This window comes from Chionomys nivalis, chromosome 17, assembly GCF_950005125.1.
Source record: "Chionomys nivalis chromosome 17, mChiNiv1.1, whole genome shotgun sequence".
NCBI classification, from domain to species: domain Eukaryota; kingdom Metazoa; phylum Chordata; class Mammalia; order Rodentia; family Cricetidae; genus Chionomys; species Chionomys nivalis.
In genome coordinates this window covers 12,798,534-12,820,824 of record NC_080102.1, presented here as the reverse complement: position 1 = coordinate 12,820,824, position 22,291 = coordinate 12,798,534, and the positions used below count along the sequence as shown (strand labels likewise).

General features: G+C 37.0%; 1 protein-coding gene across 3 annotated transcripts in view; it reads left to right on the top strand.

Annotated features, from left to right (window-relative positions):
• Trps1 (transcriptional repressor GATA binding 1) overlaps positions 1–22,291 on the top strand; it is a 236,252-nt gene that overhangs the window by 23,206 nt on the left and 190,755 nt on the right. For all 3 annotated transcript variants that reach the window (XM_057791672.1, XM_057791673.1, XM_057791671.1), the window contains exon 2: positions 19,838–20,766. In XM_057791672.1, coding sequence (XP_057647655.1) covers positions 19,840–20,766 — 927 coding nt within the window. In that variant the 5' untranslated portion in view covers positions 19,838–19,839. The remainder of the gene's footprint in view (positions 1–19,837; positions 20,767–22,291) is intronic.

Sequence of the window (22,291 nt, the reverse complement as noted above, 5' to 3'; positions counted from 1 at the left end):
CGCTGGCGCTGGCAGGTGCTGCTCTTAGATCAGTGTGGATTGTAGAGTGCACATGCCCCTTATGTAGGGCCTTGGAGATGGGATTGATGGCATGACTAGGCTATGTAAGTTTTATTGATGAATTTCTAGAAACCAAGAGTTTCCAAAACAAGACTCTCAAAGGCTCTGAAAACACCACTTAGACACTACTTATTAACTTTTTACTCAGAAATGAATGAGCCCGAAAATTACTACATATATTTTATTTATACTTACGTTTATTGTATGGTGCCTTGTGTTTGTCAATATCTGTGCATCAAACACAAAACATACTCATATAGACTTTGGGAATTACGAAAGGTACCAGAAGCTTTTTGTCTCCACATCACAGTTGTTTTCCAATACTCATTTTCAGTAACTGGAATTCATTTCTATATGCTGGTAATTTGATAAACTGTTTTGAAATGTATTTGTTGAGCTCAGTGTTAGTCCATGTGCCTCTAATGAAAGGCATGTGACCCAGTAGATTAGAAGAAAGGTCTGTGGTTGGCTCCCACAGAGACCTTGCTGCTCCTTTTGGGCAATCTTTAACCTGGCACCGTCTCATGTGTTTGCTACAATAGAGTTTTCCGAAATTTAAATAATGTCACATTTGAAAGGATGCCAAGAAACAAGTGTGGCAGTTTCTAAATTTTGTGAAGCTGAAATTCCTGGTTATGAGAACGAGTACATGCCACAGATGAGTAGCTCGTAATGACTTCAGGGTAGCAGGAAAAGAGCAATTCCCATATGTTGATTCTAGTCTCATAGTAAAGAATGTTATAGGAAGATGGCAGAGTCTTTAACAAGCTGTGAGTTAATGCGGCAGTGTCAGTGAATTCAGTTCCAGAAGGATAATCACTTTACCATATTTCCTCAAAAATATTTGAAGTTATACTGCAAAACAGAAAACTTGCTGGGAATGAATGCAGACTGTGCTGTACTGCTTCTCCCTACCCACAGTCAGACAGTCACCCCCAGTCTCTTTCAACGGGGCATTTGCTCCAGGTGCTTGTGCGATTCCCAAACGCTTGGATGAGTTCGCCGTGCTCTTTGTCAGACTCAGCTTCCGAGGCTTATCTCCTGTAGACGAAAGAGGGCGTTCGCGAGCGCTGCCTTCCAGCCAAACTACTGGGATGTCGTAGTAGTGCATGGTATTTCTCCTCACTGAGATCCTGTCACAGTTCATATACGGTCTGCATTTTCAGCATCAGTGGGTGTGTTGGCATTCACGAAGCTAAAGTTTTCAGTCCTGTACAAACAGAGGAGACAGGCCTGGATACTTTGTTAGATATGGGCAACTAACTCTTTTCATATAAGCACTCTGATTTCCTTGTCCCCATGAAATCTAGAAAACATGGAGGAGTTAATTTATGACTAATATTACTTGTAGTACTGGGGACTGAACCTAGATTTTTACTCATGCTAGTTAAATGCTCAACCACTGAGCTATATCCCCAACCCACTTTTTCCAATATCATTTTATTAAGTATCCGCAGCTGATCTTGGATTTTCAGCTTCAGACTCATGAGGTTGGGATTCCAAAACTGTGTCATTGGACCCTACTCAAGATTTTTCAATTTTTTTTCAATTTTTTTTCAATTTTTTTTTCAATTTTTTTTTTTTTTTTTTTTTTTTTTTTTTTGCAGTACGTCTGCCTGCTTCAGTCTCTGGAGTATTGGGTCTGAAGCCCTGTGCTTCTGTGTGTGCTGTGAATATCTAATTTTGCATTCTCTTGACTGCTGGAAACTCCATTTTTCCCCTTACCTTGGGAGGCATCCTGAAACAAGGAAGGGATCCTAACTCCTTTAATAGTTTTTTGGAGGAAGGAAATAATTATTTCTCATCATATAAAAACTTAGCCATTTTCAAATTAAGAGACTATTATTTAAATATTTAGTAATGTATTTGTCTAACTGATTCAGATAACATGAGATATATAGAATCAATAATAGATCATAAGGAATTTCTACAGAATGCCTTCTATAAATCTTTTTTTCCCTTATAAGCAATTCAATTGATGATTAAATTATTTACCAGCCTTTGCATTGCATAAGACAGTCCCTGGAAACAATGGTGAATTTAAAACTTCTGATATTGATTTGCATGCACTAGTTTCCATTCCTCTACTGAATGTGTAGTGTACGGTAAATATTACCACAGAATACTGCTAGTTTGAGAAGTTCAAGATTGGCATGAGCAATGGCCGCCCCATTGCTGTCATTTGATCCCTACCAAGCTGTCAGTGTACAAACTCTTCAGGAAAAACATCAATTGAAAGCAAATTACTGCTGATTAAGCATTCTAGGTGGTCCACAGGGTGCTCAGTATGGGCTACCGATTAGAACCTCATCCTGCCGAGGAGTGGTGTATTAGACATTAGAACACCATATCTGACCAAGTATTTTTTTAATGCATGTTGTTCGTTTGTTGCCCTCTTCTGTCATCATTTCTTTAAAGGTAACTTTGCTAAACAGACAAATCATACATGCCAGTGTAAGACGTAAGACAGTACAGATAAGGTCAAAAAGGAAAAGGACTAGAGTCAATACATGTGTGTCAAAACCTGAATTTGAATTGCCAGAGCACCTGGAATGCTGGACGTGGTAGTGCTCACGTCTGCATTCCTTGCACTCCTACACATACAGGAGGTGGAGAAAAGGCAATTCTCATTCTCAGACGCACAAGGGCCAGCTAACTAGGGGAGCACAGCCTTGAACAGCAATCCTGCCTCAAATATGGTTGATGCTAAGGACCTAAGCCAGAGTTTGTCCTCTGACCTCCGCATAGTCCATGACACATGCAGACACACCTTTGTGTTTAAGCACCAGTAGGTACAACGATTAATATTAAAAAGGGATAATCTTAATCTAAACCTCATTGCTATTGCTTATTGTGTGCACATGCTTCTTTGTATCCATGAGAATATTGTACGTAAGTGTATTTCTTTCTTTAACCTACCTAACATCAAGAAGAACCAATTATTCCAAGATTATTATTACTATTACTTTTTTATTCCTTTTTATTGAGCTCTACATTTTTCTCTGCTCCCCTCCCTGCCTCTCTCCTCCCCTTCAACCCTCCCACAAAGGTCCCTAGGCTTCCAATTTACTCAGAAGATCTTGTCTTTTTTTTTTTTTTTTAAGACCTATGAACTCAATCTTGAGAGCAGTGTCCAATGTTTTCATTTGAAAGGCAGTGTTGTATTGTGTGTGAAGGTGCCGTCATGATATTCAAAGTATCTCAAGGTTGTCACAAGCCAGCGTGTTCTGTTCATTTTGCCCGGGCTTTCCGCTGAAGGGGCTTAGAAGTATTAATTTGAGATGGACACAGAGGATGAACCGCCACTAGAAGTAATCCGACTTGATAACGCTGCAGTTCCCCCTGTCCTAGCAATGGGTGATTTATGTGTCTACACAAGTAAAGGTTTAGTTGAACCTTTGGTTCCTCAGGGTTGCATCTCTACAGATCTGATTGAAAAGAAGGAGGCCTTTGGCCAGTGTGGGAAGTGCTGATTTTCATGAACCAGAACATGCTGGGATTTTTGACCATGTTCTAATAAGCCCTCAAGGGGACTAGTGAGATATGGACTCATTTTGGAAGGTCTGCATTTATCTTCCACTTTACTTTGAAAAACCACAAAATGCAACGTAAGAGCATAAGAATTCAAGCAGGCCTCACTTACACAGGGCTAGAATATCCCTTTACTTCTACAGAAGATTCAAATAAGTTGTGCACTTGATTCGTCCTATTGTGGTTTCAACAAGTTCTCCCAATTCCAGTTGTTTTGATAAGTTCAGCCAGCAGATGTTCATTACACATATTTTCATTGACTGTAGGTCAGAAGAGACAATTTACTCACCAGTAGACCATAGACATTTGATGCTGCTCTTTCAAACCCTCCTCTTCCAACCTCTCTCTTCTCTCTCCTCATCCTCTCCTCCTTCTCTTCTTCTTTCTTCTCTTATTTTTGAACAATTAATATCTCTTCACTTATGACATGGAAAAAGGTTTATTGGAAATTAAATGTGTTGCTTTGTTCTTCAGGACAAGAATATTAAATCTTAGGAAGAGATCAATTTAAAACAGTCAAATATACCACATGGATTTACAAGTTATTATTTCATTTCAAATATATCTCATGATAATTATAGAGACATTGTATTTGTAACCAAGCAAGCAAATATTCTATATGGAATGTTCACATTACCTTTGGTTAATGTGCACGATCAATTAGTTGTCAATGATGCTTTTCAGGGAAATAAGGTTTTTTTTTTCCTACAGAAATTGTTTTATTATTTGTTTCCTAAAAATTTTAACCTAAACTCACAGCCACCACTAATACCACAGACCTTCTCAGTTCTCTTAAGCAGCTCATTGCTCCCTCCTGCGGTGAGCGGAATTCCCCACCTGTTCTTCCAACTCCCCAAATCCCCCAGTCCTGTCTTTATGTTTGGCCTGTCTCTGCACTTTTATCCTAGAAACGCCATTTTGTTAGATTAAATGTAGATCTGGTATCCTGTTTCCTGGTTTTCTATTTATCTATCTATCTATCTATCTATCTATCTATCTATCTATCTATCTATCTATCTATCTATCTTATCTATCTATTTTCTAGCCTATAAGCTTAGCAAAAGAATTTTCATGTCCATTCTTTGCATGTTCGCTCAACACCTGATGCACGGTTGGCCCTTAAGAAGCTGTGATAATTGAATTCATGTGATGCTAATTTGGTGGTAATAGTGAACCTCAGTTGTCAAAGCATCTGGCCGGCTTTGTCATATTTATACAAGACAAACTGTCAAACGTTCAGCAGATCCTATACCAAGAGATATTTTGACCTTGGTTTCTATCTAGAAAAAAAATTTCAGATATTACACATTTTCACAAATGTACATAAGGCTGGACATTTTGCTGTGGTGAGCTAGTTCAGCGTCGAAGTTACTGAAGCAAAGATGAAAACATTACTCTCTTGGGTAGCATTTCTGGTTCTTAGGAGATATACCTGGATAGTGCTGTTGCAACTCATTAGCACTCTCTATTATATTTGGTATTTACCGTCCATGTAGGAGCTAGGCTGTGGTGTTTACCATCTCGGTCCAGCTATTCTTTCAGCTCTTCTGGTCCATATCAATGAGATGTTCAGAGGATTGTTTAGCTGAATCTAGTTTTGGTGATTTCTTTTTCCATAAGCAACCTTGTGAGTGTTAGATTATATCTTAATACTTGGAACAAATACTGTACGATAAAATGTGCTTGCATTGTATACTATCTAGGACTCACAAAACTAGTGAAGTTGTTTGAGAATGTTTTCAGGTTTGCTTCTAATGTTTTGTGCTCTTTTTTTTTATTTTTGGTCAGTTACGAATGGACTTTAGAAACCGTTTAATTGAAAATAGAAGCCAAAGTCTGAAGAAATTATTAACCAAGTGGAAGCTTGAAACTACTAGAATTTTACCCTATTAACTTTTTTTTTCATGCAAAATGAGCAGTCACTCATCAGTGTTCCACTGCAAGATGGAATGCCTTGCTTTCCTGTTTTATACAGATTTATGGAAAGTTCTTTAGGTGGGGTTAGCATCTGATACATTTCAACTAAACAAAAGTCTTTATTCAGCCTTATAAAGGATTAAAGAATTTAGATGGTGAATTCTCTGAAGAAAATCCACAAGGCTGTTGAGTTGACTGCCATAGAAAGGTTCAGTCTGCTAAGATAAGCAGGTGGATGTAGCCTTTTTTAAATCGAGTTTTCTCATTTGTAAAGTGGGATTAATAGATAACTTGTGGGGCTTGTTGAAGGGTCAGTGTGAAAATTCCTTTAGCAAACAAATAAATAGTTGAGAAGTAGTATGTGCATAGTAAATGCTTCTCATCCACTTTAACTTAGCTTGTCTCTACGATACAGTTGTATGTAAAACTATTTTTTTCTAATTGGATATTATATCATCATGATGATCTGGATTTAATAACTGCAGACTTATTTACCTCGACTCCTCCTGGAACCTTGGATTAAAAGTTTTCTCTTTTTTCTCTGCCTCATTGTCCCTGATTATCTTGTCCTTTGTTGTACTTCTGTTGGTTTTTGCTCTTATTTTTAGTTTTTATCTCTTCTTTCAAACCCTCTACTCTGTAAATCACTATAGTCTAGAACCCACCTTTTTTTCCCCTGAATTTTCCAGTTTTATTCTTTTTGCCTGCTTCAGTGCCCAGACGCTCCTTGTCTGAGAGTGGGCTTGAGGCACCAATGGTTAACTCTACTCAGCAAGGCCCTATAGGCGGAGTATCAGAACACAGCCCTTGAAAGAGTTCATCTCAACCTATCTGCCCATGCTTTCTGCAGAGCAATTGATGTTTTACTGGGGAAAAAAAATCACACAAGTGCTAATCAGGTAGCTAAAAAGCACAAGAATCGTAAGAATTATTACAAAATGCATCCATCTGTCTTTCTCTAGTCAAGAAAGACAGTATTTGTGATTTAAACTCCCCAATTCACATCATCACCCCATTTTCTTCCTCTAAAAACCAGTTCTTCTCCTGACTGCTAACTGTATAGTTTGGGCTTTCCTTAGTTTTGAAGCCTACAAGCCTTAATTTGCAGCATAAATGGGCATTGCACACTTTCACTAGTGCTGAGCACCTCGTGTATGTAGTGTCTTCATTCATTTTTCAGTATAATAGAACCACATACTTCACTGTGTGTTCGTCTATTATTCATGTATATTTTAGTTGTTTATAGCTTTGACAGTGCAAAGAATCATTCTAGTCCTCATGTAAGTGCATGCATATGGTATGTGTTTTTGTGTCTTTGAAATTAAACATTGTTTTGTGTTCCTCCAGATGTTTAAGCTGCTAGGATTCTGATCTAAACATTTAATGTTTTTCTGTATTCTTTTTATACCCTTTGCATTATATTTTTAAACTCTTTTTTTACTTATATCTGTGTTTTTTTATGTGTTCTTGTTTGTTTCTCTGTGGGTCCATGTGTGTTTAAATACATACAGGTCTACACAGATGTAGATGGAGGACTAAGTGTGATGTCTAGTGTCCTTCTCAATTTCTATGTACTTTATTACTAAGGAAGTGTCTCTAAATGAACCTGACTCACTGATTCGGCTCCTCTACCTAAAGAGTTTGTTTCACAGATCGCCTGTCCTCCTCTCCTGAGTTCTAGGATGACAGTTGGGTTACGTTGCCTGCCAGCTCTTATGTGAGTGTTGGGAATCCTAACTTCCTTCCTCAGGCTTGTATGGCAAACACTTTATAAACACAGAACTGTGACTCACAATGTTGAAAAGGAAGTTAAAAATATGCTTATGTCTCATGATTTGTGCACTTACTGCCTTGTGCACATGGATCGTGGTTCGTGATAGTTGATTCTTTATCCAGTATCAATACAGACGAAGTGATTTGAATCTGGGTGTCTTGATTAGAATGCATTATGATGATGAGACGTCCTTAGCATTAGCTTAGCATTCATTCTCTGGGTCCATTTATTGTCAACAGATTGAAGGCTTTCTTGAAGAGATAAATCATATGGAGAAACTTTTAAGAGTGTTAATGCCTCTCCATGTTGTAAGACTATTTGTGAGTACATACCTTAACAGAGGCTTGTCTCTGTGAGGGATACTATAGACCAATAGAACCATCAAGTTTTAGAAAATCTCATGTCTCTTGTCTTATCTTTCCAATAACCAGTGACATAGTGTCACATTGCCACTTGTGGAAATGTGTCCCAGTCTTAGATATGATCCTCCTGGAGGAAGCTGAAAGACCATGGATGGCATGTAGATGCTTATATGTATGAATGATTATAAATTAGTAATCTGATTAATAAATAGCACAGATGAATGGAGACATCATTAGCAGTAGTGTTAATAATGAAAGTTTCTGTCTAGGAAATTCACAGTCTCATAGAATGGCTTGAAACATAAGCATATCACCATTGTGTAGTATTGAAATGTTGGTGACGTCCTTGAATAGGCGTGTAATGTGACAGTGGAGAATAGTTGATTTCCTGAATACTATAGAGACAGGGTAGAAGTCAAGTCATCACAAAGACTTTAATAGTCTGGAACCCTTAGTTCTGGGTGCTTTGTGGGAAGTCCAAAGGCTAGGATAACTTGGTTGGTCTTTGAGTTATGGCTCCTTTGTATATCGAGGAGTACACTTGATAGCTGCCTTTGTCGAATGCTTCTCCTGTAAATATCTGAAGGTGACATTGCCCTCATATCTACAAATATGTTATACGTGTTGTTCAAGAAAATTGAAAATACCAGAGGCTTCATGAAAAATCTAATTTTAAGCTAGTGCTATAATACAGGTTTAGGCTCAAGACAGCCAGTTAAAATTAAATCAGGTGAGATGATGTACCTTTCCTATGGTTACTGCTCATTGGAGTGTTAAGATGGCACATTTTGTCACTACCTACACTTCTCCATTATAATTTCTATGGAGATGCAGGATCGTAAGTAAGTGGAAAGTCTAGCTCTGAATTTTGCTTTCTTCAGTCAGTTAGATTTTGAAGAATTAAATTGTAAAACACCTGAATCTAGGATTATGTAAGTGTCTCTCCCTTACTCTGTTATGACAGGTGTCCACATGAAGATGGATGGAGAAAAGAAATGACTAATTGGGATAATCTTTTTTCAAAGGTGTGTGTGTGTGCGTGCGCACGCACACATGTGTATAGAAGTCTAAGTTTACATTGGACTTCAAATGATTAATTACACTGCCTATGTGAAATATTTCATGAGTGAGCTCATTTCTGCCCTGGCTAATTCTGTCCTCTCACCCACATGCAACAAATTGCTGTTCTCTTTTATGTGTGAATGGACAAAGTGAGAACTGGAAGGACCCTGAAGAACCTGCATTTATTCTCGTTCTCCCAAATTTGGCTCTTGGTGTAACTATAGCTCGAATTTGAGCGCAGTTTAAAACTGTTTGTAACTTTTTGTTCCTTGTTTCAATTAATTCAGAATCTTTATGGATCACTCTAATGTATGAGCTCTATCTATAATCTATCTATCTATCTATCTATCTATCTATCTATCTATCTATCTATCTATCTATCTATCCATCCATCCATCCATCCATCCATCCATCCATCCATCCATCCATCTATCTATCTATCTATCTATCTATCCATCCATCTATCCATCCATCTATCTATATATCTATCTACCTATCTCTCTAATCTATTATCTAACTCCTATTCCCGTCCCATTCACCCTTTTCTCTCTCTCTTTTATTATTTTCCTCCCCTATCCATTCTACTTTCTCCTCTCCCTGTATTTCTTTCTCTCTTGTTCGAATTCTTAGAGAATATACTAACAATAAAAGAGAATACCAAAGCTCGTAATTTCATTGGATTTTTTCAGAGTAGACAAGCATAGGATAGGCTGCCTACTTAAGGACACAAGATTTGTTATTCACCATCACTCGAAATCATCTGCCAGACTTATATTACGCCATGCTGTAAAAGTATGCAGTCACAGACTGGGGATTGTTTTAGATTCTTATTGTCCAATCATGGTCCCAGGTAGTGCTGTTTTGTCCTCTATTGTTAGTCTACGTGGGCTTGGGACAAAGAATGAGTGGAGATTTTAGGAGGTGGGTAATTAACCATGGAGGAGTCTGGAGACTAAGTGCATTCTTTCTAGTATTTGAGAACCACAGACTGCAAATCTCGAGGCTCTAGGCCTCTGATATGACCTTACGTCTTTCTCTAACACCTTTCACAGTCCACATTGCCAAACATCTTGCTGTATTTGCTTAATTGTAGTAGAATGAAGCTGGAATTATTTGTAAAACAATGAGAGTGTGGCTCATAAGATAGCTCAGCTGGTAGAAGCCTTTGTCACACAAGGCAGATAAACAGAGTTAGATTCTGAGAACACACTCTGGAAGATAAGGATTGAGTCATATTAGTTGTCTATTGACCTCTACACATGAATTGTGGTGTGTGTGTGTGTGTTTAGGTACATGTCTGTGCAGACACACTTCACATATACACATAACACTTATAAAAAAGTTAAAAATGATAAAAACAATGAGACATTTAGACTGAAGTTTTTAACTGATTTCTGTCCTAGAGTAGCTTTAAAAATTATAAATGTAGAAAAATTAGAGCCCCTATAAGCCATGAGTATTAGTATTAAACTCAAAGGTAGCATTGGTCTTATTTATTATGTATAATTGTGTATAACTTGGAAATCTGTGATCTCTGATATAATTGTACTTTGATATTTTATATTTTGCTTTTCTTCACTCATTGTCTTAAATCCTTTGCTATTACCCATTCTTCTAGACGTTGATTCTGTCCTTTTCTTGTATATTATATTGCAATCGATCTTCCTTTAATACTGACAACTGTATTGAAAGAAAACAGCAGCAAACCTCTTCAAAACCATAAACAAATAAAAAACATCATAGTTTTCCTGCCAAGTTAAAGAAGTTGCCTTATACATTCTCTGATGTCTTTGGTTATGATTTTCTTGAGCCATGCTGACTTGAAGCAGCACCTTCTCTGTGTTCAATGAAACTTTAGTGTTTGGGGCGTAAGTGATATCCTGTGACGTAAAGACAAATGGGACTGGGAAATTGAGTCCAAATGGAGCAGACTCCATCTTCTCTGATGCCCAAGACGTCTTAGAGTTCTAATTGCTAATATACAGTGTGGATATCTGGGAGGACTGCAGAGTATACAGTTTCCACTCTGCTTAATTTGATCAAAGACTTGTCTTTCTCTTCTCTTTTATCATGAGAAAAACATAGGAAAAGTTTTTGGGTTTCGTGTCATCTCTTTTTAAACAGTCACCATCTCAAAATCCCAGACAGAGCTTAATGGAATATGGGGAGAACACAGACAGAATGTTTTTAAATAATGACTTCAAAAATTACTCACAGAGTAATTTCTAAGCCTAATACCCAAATAGTGAATAGATTTTTGTGTGTACCATTAGAACTTATGAATAGAACTTTGTTTTCCTAGAAGTCAGGTAACTGTAGTTTCTTACACCTCACTATGCTATGCTGCTTTTATAAATAGACAAGTTTTTGGAAGGTTAATATTTTATTTTGTATGTATGAGTGTTTAGCTTGTGTATTTGGGGCTCAGGAGCCTGAAGAGGACATCAAATATCCAGGAATTGAATTTACTGATGGTTGTGTGTTGCTGTGGGGTTCTGGGAACGACACAGGTCCCTTGCAAGAGCAGCATGTACCTTTCACCTCCTGAACCATGTCTCCTGCTCCACATAAGGCTATGTAAAATGATAATTTTCATTAGTGATATTATTGTACGTAAAAGAGAAAAGTCTTCTGCTGTGCCTCTCCTGTTGTTTCATCAGAAGTAATGCTTCTGTAAGCATTTAAGCTTTCCATTGCCGTAACAAAATACCTGGAGAAAACTAAAAGGAGGAAAAATATTTTTGCTCATAATGTCAGAGGTTTTATTCTGTGGTCTCTTGGCCTCTACACATGGTGAGAGGCAAAGCAACCCTGTTGTGTCAGACAACAAGCAGGAAGAGGGCGGGCAACTTAGAAAGACATATGCCCTCATGGGCAAGACCTTAGAGACTTCTTAATTGATTTTATTGAGTTTCCTCTGCTCCCCGCCATTCCTCTCCCCTCCCTTTCTACCCTTTCCCATGGTCCCCATGCTACCAATTTACTCAGGAGATCTTGTCTTTTTCTACTTCCCATGTAGATTAGATCCATGTATGCTCTCTTAGAGACTTCATACCATGGGGTCCCAGCTCCTGTAATTCCACCTCTATAGTTCAATTATGGATTCAAATGAATTGATTAGTCAAATGAAGCAGTGTCACCAAGCAGGGCGATAACTAATACAAAACAAATTTTGTGTCATTGCCATGTGTTCGTCTCACTGCATGAAATTCTACTGTGTGTTAGCTTAAATAAATCTGGAAAAGTACATACTGCTAGATCTTAGGAAGCGTGGAATGAAAACAGTAGATATTTCCATTCTGTTATGTGGATCAAATCTTCACAATGGTTGTGCCTTTAACTGTTGGACACTTCTGTGGTTCTGTCTTTAGGCCATTTGTCCTTAGATGGGTGCAGGCTTTTTAAACTACTTCCTATTGTTTGGTAAGAATGAGCTCAGTGGTTCCTAAGTTACTTCTCAGTTTCATGAGGAAGGACTGTTGCATATGAAGGCACAGCTTACTTCCCTTCTTGGAGAGAAAAACGTTTTTCTGTCTCTCACCTATTTATATATACAACACCCGTATACACAGGATATCGGCAGTACAAATTATTGGTGTATCTTTAAACCTTGTATTTAGCCTGATGCTCTTTTAAAACAAAGAAAATAAATCAATAACCATAATATCAAAATCCTTGCCCTGGCTTCAGAGTGTATTGAATCCTGAGCAGTCACAGTGAAGTATGTTCTCTACATAGTATGCTTCCATCAGAGTCACCATGCATGCATACATTAGAATCACCATGCATGCATCTATTAGAGTCACCATACATGTATCCATTAGAGTCACCATGCATGCATCTATTAGAGTCACCATGCATACATCTATTAGAGTCACCATACATGCATCCATCCATTAGACCACCATGCATGCATTCATTAGAATCACCATGCATGCATTCATTAGAGTCACCACGCATGCATTCATTAGAGTCACCATGCATGCATTCATTAGAGTCACCATGCATGCATCCATTAGAGTCACCATGCTGCACACCTGCACACTGTGTATTCTGTGTATGTGAATCACTTCATCAGGTATTGAATCAATGATTTTCACCAGAGATGATTGGTTAACCCCAATTCACTGTGATTGGTTAATAGACTTTCCCGATCACAGAGACATTTTTGTTTTCTTTGAGAAAAAAAGGCGGGGGGAATGTGTGTGTGTGTGTGTGTGTGTGTGTGTGTAAAACAAATATTAATATTTGAAATATTTAATGAAATTGTGATCTCTTAAAAATCAATAGTATTAATGAATTTCCCTCTCATTTGTTTTGAAATGAGAATCATTTGTTTCTGATTTTGACAGTCCAAGATACATATTTGTTCTTTAATTTATCCACTTAGTGAAAATAATGTAAGTTTTAGTGTTTTAGATATATTTTATAGTCAAGCTTCTATTATAAATCTTGAAGAAAAAATAACTGTTCATTAAGTATCTTCTCAATGGTGAAGTAATGTAAATTTTTCTTTAATATGCATATATGAAGACTCCTTTTTACATGTATGACATTATTGCTAACTTATCTCATGATGTCCTTTAACCTAGACTAATGCTTCTGCAATGATATATTTAAAGTATGGAGAACATAGTATTATGAAACAATAGCCTAATATATTTGTTTGGTCTAGCATCAAAAGTTATTGAAAGCGGTTGTGTGAAGGGTGTGCATTTTATCTCAGAGAGGTCTAGGTGAGCTCTAGTGTCCAGATGGCTATTAATACACTTTATGTCGGAAGTGTGTTATTGGAAGTAATCATTTTGCATTATTTTGCTTTGAATTAATAAGAGATTTATTTAATGTGATATGTTTGAATATTATGGTATTTGAATCTCAAAAGGATTTAAAATATCCCCATATACTTTTAAAGATTCAGGAATGTTAAAGATTGAATGATTCAGTGCCCAAATTAAACAGGAATGGATAGCAAAGGACCAGATCTGACATAGAGTTTATGAAATTGGAAGCTCTTTTTTTCTTTTCTTTTTTTTTTTTTTTAAGAAAAAAAAATCTACCATTGAAGTCTTGCCATGGAATCTGAAGAAATAGAAAACATTTAAACTCTCTCAGTAATGCTTGGGTTTGTGAATTGGATAAACAATGTAACAATGTCTATTGCATTTTATAGTTCACTTAAGCAGTCTGATTTTGATCTGTATATATGGAGTAGACAGGATTCAAGTGTTTCTCCCCCAAAACCAATGAGCAGACACATATGTTCCATAAAGAAGAAACTTCCCATGTTCATATGGAAGCTATCTAGTTTGCTATAGGTCCAAAACGTGACCTCCCTTTTATTTTGCTATCAGTTGCTTAATTCTTTAGATTCTTTGTGGGATACTTTTGATCAAAAGGAACATTTTGTTCTTTGTTTACTCCTTTTATTTTTTTATAAAAGCTCCAAGAAATATGTAATTAATAACTTTGTACTTTATGCTTGTGACATAAGCAAGCATGGTATAAAATATATTTTTAGTAAAGATTAGAGCATGATGACTTCTTTCTTGTGTTTAACTTTGATTTCAAGCACTTGAAAGTTTTATTATCTGGAAAACAAAAAGAACAAGTCATGTGGTATTATATGTTATGAAAATCCATAGTGCTACTTATAGTATAACTCATACACAACAAGATTCCAGGCTGAAGTCAGATTACATAATCTAATCCCCCTTAACTTTTCCAGTGTTGTTGAGAATGTGTGTGTGTGTGTGGGGGGGTGTATGTGGGTGTATGTGTGTGTGTGTGTGGGTGTATAGGATATATCCATGTACGTACATACACACACATAGTACATGCATGAAATAACCTTTAGAAAGCTATTCAAAGAGAAGATCCCTTAAAACTGTTTCACTTGATTTTTAAGCATAGTTTTTTTCTTTGATTTTAATGATAACGAGTATAATTAAATCATACTTGCTGTGTTTGGTTCACAAATGACACTAGGTATATGAATGGTTAAAGGTTTCAGTCATTCAGTGAAGGACATTTCTGTGTGTGGTGGTTTAGGACACCTTTAGTTGTTAGTGGTTTTATATTTCATCATCTTTGAAAGAAATTGGACAAAGGTATTTTAAAGGTAAAATTAAAATGCTATTACCAGGGTCATTATAGTCACAAAGCCAGAGGAAACTGAAAATTAATTAAATTCTTACCTTGTACAGGTGAAAGGTTCAGAAAATAGGAGGAGTTTACCTTAAACCACTAGGCCCTTCTGATCACAGCTAAAACTGGACACATGACTTTCTTCCCAGTCTTCCTTCTACTGTTTTCTTTCCTTTGTTTGTCTGAAGCCAAAGCAATACAAAGAGCATACACTTTAATCCTTTGATTCCTAAGAGTTTCTCATTCAATGGGAACAAATTCTAGTTTTCATCATACTGAGTTTGAGTTTAGTTTCTTTTTCAATTTCTTCAAAAATTGGTTTCTCTTGTCAGGCAGTTTTATTATTGATTACATGGATAGCTGGAGTAAAAACATTTCATAATAGATTTCATGAATGTATATATTTGTGAGCATGTAGCTATGTTTGCATATGTGCATATAAATGTATGTGCAGATATATGAAACGTAACTAATTTATTAGTGGAGAGTATATATTGTCTAGATAACAGAAGATATTGTTTCCTGCTTCTGTGAAGTAGCCACCTTGAGAAAAAGATTCAGTCTTAACAAAGAAGATTCTTTCCTATATTTAACCATTTTAATCATTGAAATAAAGAGTATTGTGGCTTAACTTGCAAGGTTAAATATTTCCACTGCACTAATAAAGTGATACTATAATACATTGCATTATTCTATTCTATTTTAAAAAATTATGAGCTCTAAGGATATTTTTTAATTTTATTTTTATAACTGAAAATGAAATATTAGTTAAGGGTTAAACTTAGGATTTTTGCAACAATGATATCTTATATCTTAGAACAATTTGGAGAAGCCTGGCATACTGTTCAATATATTGGTAGTTGGGCTAGATGATTTTATTAAGGAGATGTGTGTTTATGTGCATGGAAAAATGCTGTAAATATAGACAATGTTTAACATCTGCTAGTATGTTGTAGTTCTTCATTGCTCAATTATGGTGAAGTTGTAAATGAAGGGTTTTGATATCCTCTGTCCACTTCCCCTATTAGCTTCATTACCTAAAAATGTTTTATAATGTGGATCTGTTTTAACTAGCATTTTGAATTTTTTGCTCTTTTTGCTTGAAAAGGGGATATTGCTATGGAGTAGAATGACAAAATTTTCAAGTAAAATTGTCCTAACTGATGACTGACCTTCATTCATATGATTGTGCATTTTAATGATTTTCAAAGTCCCTCTAGAAAAATCATTGATGGTGTGAGCAAATTTAGATCTCCTAACCACGTAACAGTGGTAAGTGTGACAGTCCTCAGGGCTGAGGAGGTTTCAGAGTTTGAATAATCTCACCAATATTTCAATCTGTTGGAAAACAAATTGTCCCATAATATTCTGTATTGCTCTCCTTCTGTGGCTGCATTGTTAAAACCTAGAAAGAAAAGGCTTCTACCCTGGTCTGCTTGGGCTTTTATCTGATGTTTTACCAGCCCAGGGTGCTGGTGTGCTGACGTATTTTAGGTGTGATATGTTCAAGCATGTGTATATTATTTAAGAAGAGAATCCTTTTTTGTGTTGTTTGTTGTATAGATATACAGATGAGCTCTCAAAATGTTCCTAGTGCCATCTTCTAAGACAATTAGCTTCCTGAGAGTTGACTAATAGAATTAATACTTGCAGAAAGTACTCTAAAGCCACCCACATGCCTTATGAAGTCAATGCTGGGTATGGTTTTACAAGTATGTGATCTATTTTTTTCACGGGAGAATGTTCACTGGAAAAGTTCTTGGCACACAGTAAAACATCGTGCAATCTGTTATTTGTCTTAGAGATAATAACTGGCGGGTGGCTCTAGTCTTGTGTTATCTAACTTATGACTTGAGAGGGGAGTTTCTTCCACTCAGAAGTATTGCAAATGTGCTTATATTTACATAATATGTCACTCTGAAAAATTATGATGATATAATTCCAGTAAAAAATTTTCTATAACTACTTCAAAGTATACTCAAATAAATTAACTACATTTTTTTGAACAGCAACTGAAACGAACATGCCCCCTACCCCCTACAGCTCAATATAAAACCCAAATGACCTCTCTGATTTTTCTTTGAAGTTTTAGCAGTTTAACGTTCTTTGCAATGTATATTATTAAGGACTCTGTTAAACATAAGGCATCAGTGAGTCATCCTCTTTCTGAAGGTCTGTTCATGGGTGGAAGGAGGAACTAAAATTTTTGAAGATAATAATTTAATTAAATTGCATATTTTTCCTCAGGAGCTAATGATGTGGGTGGAGTCATTTTAACCTTTGACCTGCTACATTTCTTCAAGATAATGATAAATCAGCTGAGATCTAAAACATTTTTTTCTTCTGAAAAATGACTTTTTTCTTCAATATGAATGTATTTAGATCAATTTACTTTTAAGTATTTTATCTTTATTCCCTTGCCATTTTTTTTTACCAATCACTTTGACATTAATATATGGGCATAAACCATTCACCTTTCATTTTGATAGATGGGTAAGCTTAATGAATCGGATTATGATTTCTTTAGACATTCTGATTTTCATACATAATTTCCTACAGTTCTGGGTAACCTCATTCATATTGTTTCAGTCAGTCACTGTTAGAATGAAGGTATATTAAGCAAAAAGGTTGAAACCCAAACGTTATGGTTTTTAAGCACTTGGCCAAAGAAAGATTGTATTGTGTTTGATACAGATGAGATTGTGTGCAGTGGTGAACTAATTCAGAATTTTAGAAGATGAGGCAAGAGGTGCCTCCCAAACCAATATTATTTATGTGCTGGAACATGTAGGAACAACTTATATTATGAACATCCTGTCTTCTATGTCAAGTTTAAATATAAGTTCATAAATACATACAAACACATATAAAGGTATCCACACCTCACATGTTTTTTTTTAATTTGTAAACGCATACATAAATGCACGCACAGAAAGACATGCACACACACGCACACACGCACACATGCACACACACACACACACCTTTGAGATGTATGTCTCACTGAGGTCCACAGTTTGACCCAGAACTCCTGGCTTCTAGGGATCTTCTTTCAGGATTCCTAATTCGTGGTACCACAAACACCTGCTATTATGCCTGATGTAAAACAGCATGTGTTTTGGTTATGTTTATAGTTTAATCCTTGACTGATTTCTTAGATTCTTACTTTTTCCCTTCAAATTTCCTCCTTGGTTATCTACCAGGAAAATTGCCCTCTAGTTTTTCACATGTCCACCCAAGGCTACTGGAGCCTCATACAATAGCAAATATAGGTGCCCTTAAGTGTTGTCTACAAAAACAACAAGCATTACAAAAGCATAGTTAACTTGTGTCTTGAGTTATAAAGAAGGCACCTAGCTTCTTTTACTTGAGGCTCTCATGGGTTGGCAAGGAAAGTTCCACATTCCTCCTCCAACCCATGGGGTAATGTTGCCCCTTGACTGACATTTTCTCTTGAATTTACACCTTATTACCTATTTTTCTTATTCAATGGAGGGAATTTATATGGACATTTGATGAATGATATTACTTGTTCTTAAAGACAGCACTGTAGTTTTTAGGAACTGCTGTACTGACTTCGACATTAGTTAATAAAGTGAAATAGCACCCAACAAGGATTATTTACACATCTAGTACATTATCTTGTTCGGTGATTCATTTTCCAACAAACTGGTGTAACTAGAACTTCTTGGAAGCAAAGGTCCACCCATCCCTGTCAGGCCAGTGTGACCCTGCTGCACACTGAAGACTTGCAGAGGAAAAGAGCTAAGAAAGGCTTTTCCATTGGATTTTTCTAGCTCTTTTCCCTAGCTGCGGTATAACTCACTACTAAACTGTCCGTTACAGCAGAGCCCGCTCATAATAAAGAAAACTTTTTTTATTAGAGAGTAGCAGGTAGAATTTTCAGAGAGACATTTTGAGGAATGGCTTGGGCAACTCTTAAGTTTTTCAGCTGGAAGCGTAAAGAACAAAGGCTATAGAGCCCCATGCTTAACCAGCCTTTGTTAATATGGTCTTTAATTAGTAGGACACTCTTCATTTCTTGTTACAGTTCTGGCAACTACATCCTTGTATAGGTATTTATCACTTAAGGTCTCAGTTTGACTTTAGCCACTGATGTTACAAAGTCCCAAGGCACAATAGAGCTGGTGTGGGAAGAAAGCCACTGTAAACTGCTAAGATCCTTTCATTTCAGCCTCAGAGAGACAGTGGCCTTTATCAGCTTCCCTACTGTTCTCTAGGTGAAAACCCAAGGGTTTAGCATGCAGAGTCCTGGTGAAACCTGACTTGCCACTGTAGGGCATTCCCATCCCTGCTCCCAATCTCTAGGATGGTACCCAAGAAATTCTTGGTAGGGCTGAGCAGAAACATTTATTATCCCCTTTATGTACATAGGCAGTTTTCACTCAGTTCATAACATGGATGTCTGTGCCATTTTGAAATGAATCGATTCCTTTGAAACTATATTCTTATTAGTGTGACAATATTCCATTGTAGTAATTATATCCATATTTACTTACATTTTTCATGGAAGCAAGCATGCAGTCTGTGTTTTGTAAAGTTAAACTTGTACATGTATGTTCTATAACCATAGCATATCTGTATATATAAAATCTATAGCATCTATAAATATATGTGTACTTACCATTGACAAAAATTGAATATAAGGAAATTAGGCAAAAAATAAGAGGGTAGGAATAATTAATAGTGTGGATAATAATGAGTCTTTTAATATTCATAGCATGTTTTAAAAGAATATATCAGCCAGTCTTTGTGTTAAAATATCAAATATAATTTGCTTTTATCTGTTTGCCTCTCTGTCCTTTTCCATTCTGACATTTTTGATGCTTTTTTCCTCCCTTAGGGGAACTATTTTGTTGTGCACCTTAGCCTTTGAGTTGCCTAAGTAGAAGACCCCAGAATGGGCTACCTGTCTGTAATTTTCAAATAACCAAGCCCCTTTCTTTTCCCCATGTGTTCACAGATATGGTCCGGAAAAAGAACCCCCCTCTGAGAAACGTTGCTAGTGAAGGCGAGGGTCACACCCCGGAGCCAATAGCTACAGAAAGCAAGGTGTCTGCAAAGGACAAAGAGTTTTCTGCAGATCAGATGTCAGAAAATACAGACCACAGCGATGCTGCAGAACTGAACACGAAAGAGGAGCCCAGCGCGCATGGCCAAGATCCATCTCCTAGCAGTAAGAAGGACTTGCAAATCTCAGGCCTGAGTGAGAAGGCTGGCTTCAATTATGACAGCCCGAGTAAGGGAGGAAACCTTGCCTCCTTCCCGCATGATGAGGTAACAGACAGAAATATGTTGGCTTTCTCATCTCCAGCTGCTGGGGGAGTCTGCGAGCCCTTGAAGTCTCCTCAAAGAGCAGAGGCAGATGACCCTCAAGATATGGCCTGCACCCCATCAGGGGATTCATTGGAGACAAAAGAAGAGCATAAAATGTCACCAAAGGCTACCGAGGAAACAGGGCCAGTGCAGAGTAGTCAGGCCAATTGTCAAGGTTTGAGCCCGGTTTCCGTGGCCTCAAAAAACCCACAAGTGCCTTCAGATGGGGGTGTAAGACTGAGTAAACCCAAAACTGACTTACTGGTGAATGACAACCCAGACCCGGCACCTCTGTCTCCAGAGCTTCAGGACTTTAAATGCAATATCTGTGGATACGGTTATTATGGCAATGACCCCACAGATCTGATTAAGCACTTCCGAAAGTATCACTTAGGACTGCATAATCGCACCAGGCAGGATGCTGAGCTGGACAGCAAAATCCTAGCCCTCCATAACATGGTGCAGTTCAGCCATTCCAAAGACTTCCAGAAGGTCAACCGCTCTGTGCTTCCGGGTGTGCTGCAGGACATCAGCCCCTCACGGCCCGCTTTACTAAACGGCACCTATGATGTACAGGTTCGTGTTTTCTCTTGTGATTTCTAGGAGAAGAAACAAGGAGTTAGTGATGAGATGTGAATTCATAGTTTTATGTTCAAAGAGAGGGCCCAGATAAGAAAAATTTTACACCCTATAGAAAAGATATGCATATTTTATTGTGGCTTCATTCACATATGTACTCAGAGTTGACTTGACCTTCTCATTGTGGGGGTGAAAAAAGTCCAGAATTCCCAGTAGGTTTGGAAAAAAAATCTCTCATGGAATTAGCTAAAGTTCATATTTCTTGATCTACTTCATGATAGTTGGGTGTTTTCTGCCTTCCAACCATTGTAGAGACCTATGAATACACAAACATGATCATAAGTCATTGCCTTGTTCTAGTTTCAGACTATCAGGCTCCTCCTATAATCTTCCTCCTGGGTCAGTCTTTCTTGTGCTTTAGAGTAGGACTTGATTTTATAGTTAGTCTAATTAGGTTTGGGTCATATTGACAATGATTGGAGATATACTCTTGATAGATCAAAATAATTGCATATGAATATTTGGAAGCAACATTTTGCATTGATTGAAAACCTCAGTGAGACTGTAAGTCGTAGAGTGCTCAGAATGACTTTGAAGTAAGCCACGAAGGCATTCTTTTGTCCACTTAAGGAGAATGGCAATCATTTATGAAAGCAGTTAGTAATGATTTAGGCTTACACTTTTATTGAAACCCGTACACTGTTTTCATCTATTCTTCTGCCCTCAGTTGACATCATAGGTATGAAAAGCCCTAATATGTAATATTTTTAATTTGAAAGAAATATGGAAGTGAATGTGAAGATATTCAGTATTTAATTTTAATTTAATCTTGGTGATTTAAGCTCCGTTGAAGCTCATGGCCAGTCCAACAGAGTCTTAGGTTTTGCTACATTCTATAAATCTTATTGACTTATTGAGCTAGGGAGATCAAAAAGCATGGGATGTTAAATGCTCTCCTTATCTATGAATTTTCAAAAGTACCATTGGACTACTGCATTCCCTTAGCACCTATTTTGCCAGGGACACCCCTTAATATTCATTTTTCTCAGCTTCCAATCCACGGTATTTCGTTCTTATGCTTTCTACTGACCTAGTGTCGATAAGAAGGACATAGAAAGGAATTACAGAGGATAGGCAGAAAACTGTTTTGCAATATTTGTATGAAGGATATAGACAGAAATTCTGAGTCCTTCCAGTGTCAGGTTGGTCATCGCCATTTCAAAGGGGAGAAAACTTAAGAAGGCAGTTTCATCTTTAAAGTTCCCATTTGCTCATTGAATTTCTGCAAATAGAATTATTTCTGTGGAGCTGCAAATTAAGGCAACATAGTTATTATGCATGGAAGCTACATGCTTTGAGCTCCTGTCTTATTAAAGATCATTTCACTGTCTTATGTCAGATAGACTCTGCTGTCAAACTCTGATTTGGAAAGCAAATACGTGTTTTAGATAAAAGGGTTGGAAGTGCATAATGTCACTGTGTGAAACGGTGTTTTATAATTAGCAAGTAATATGATGTTAAT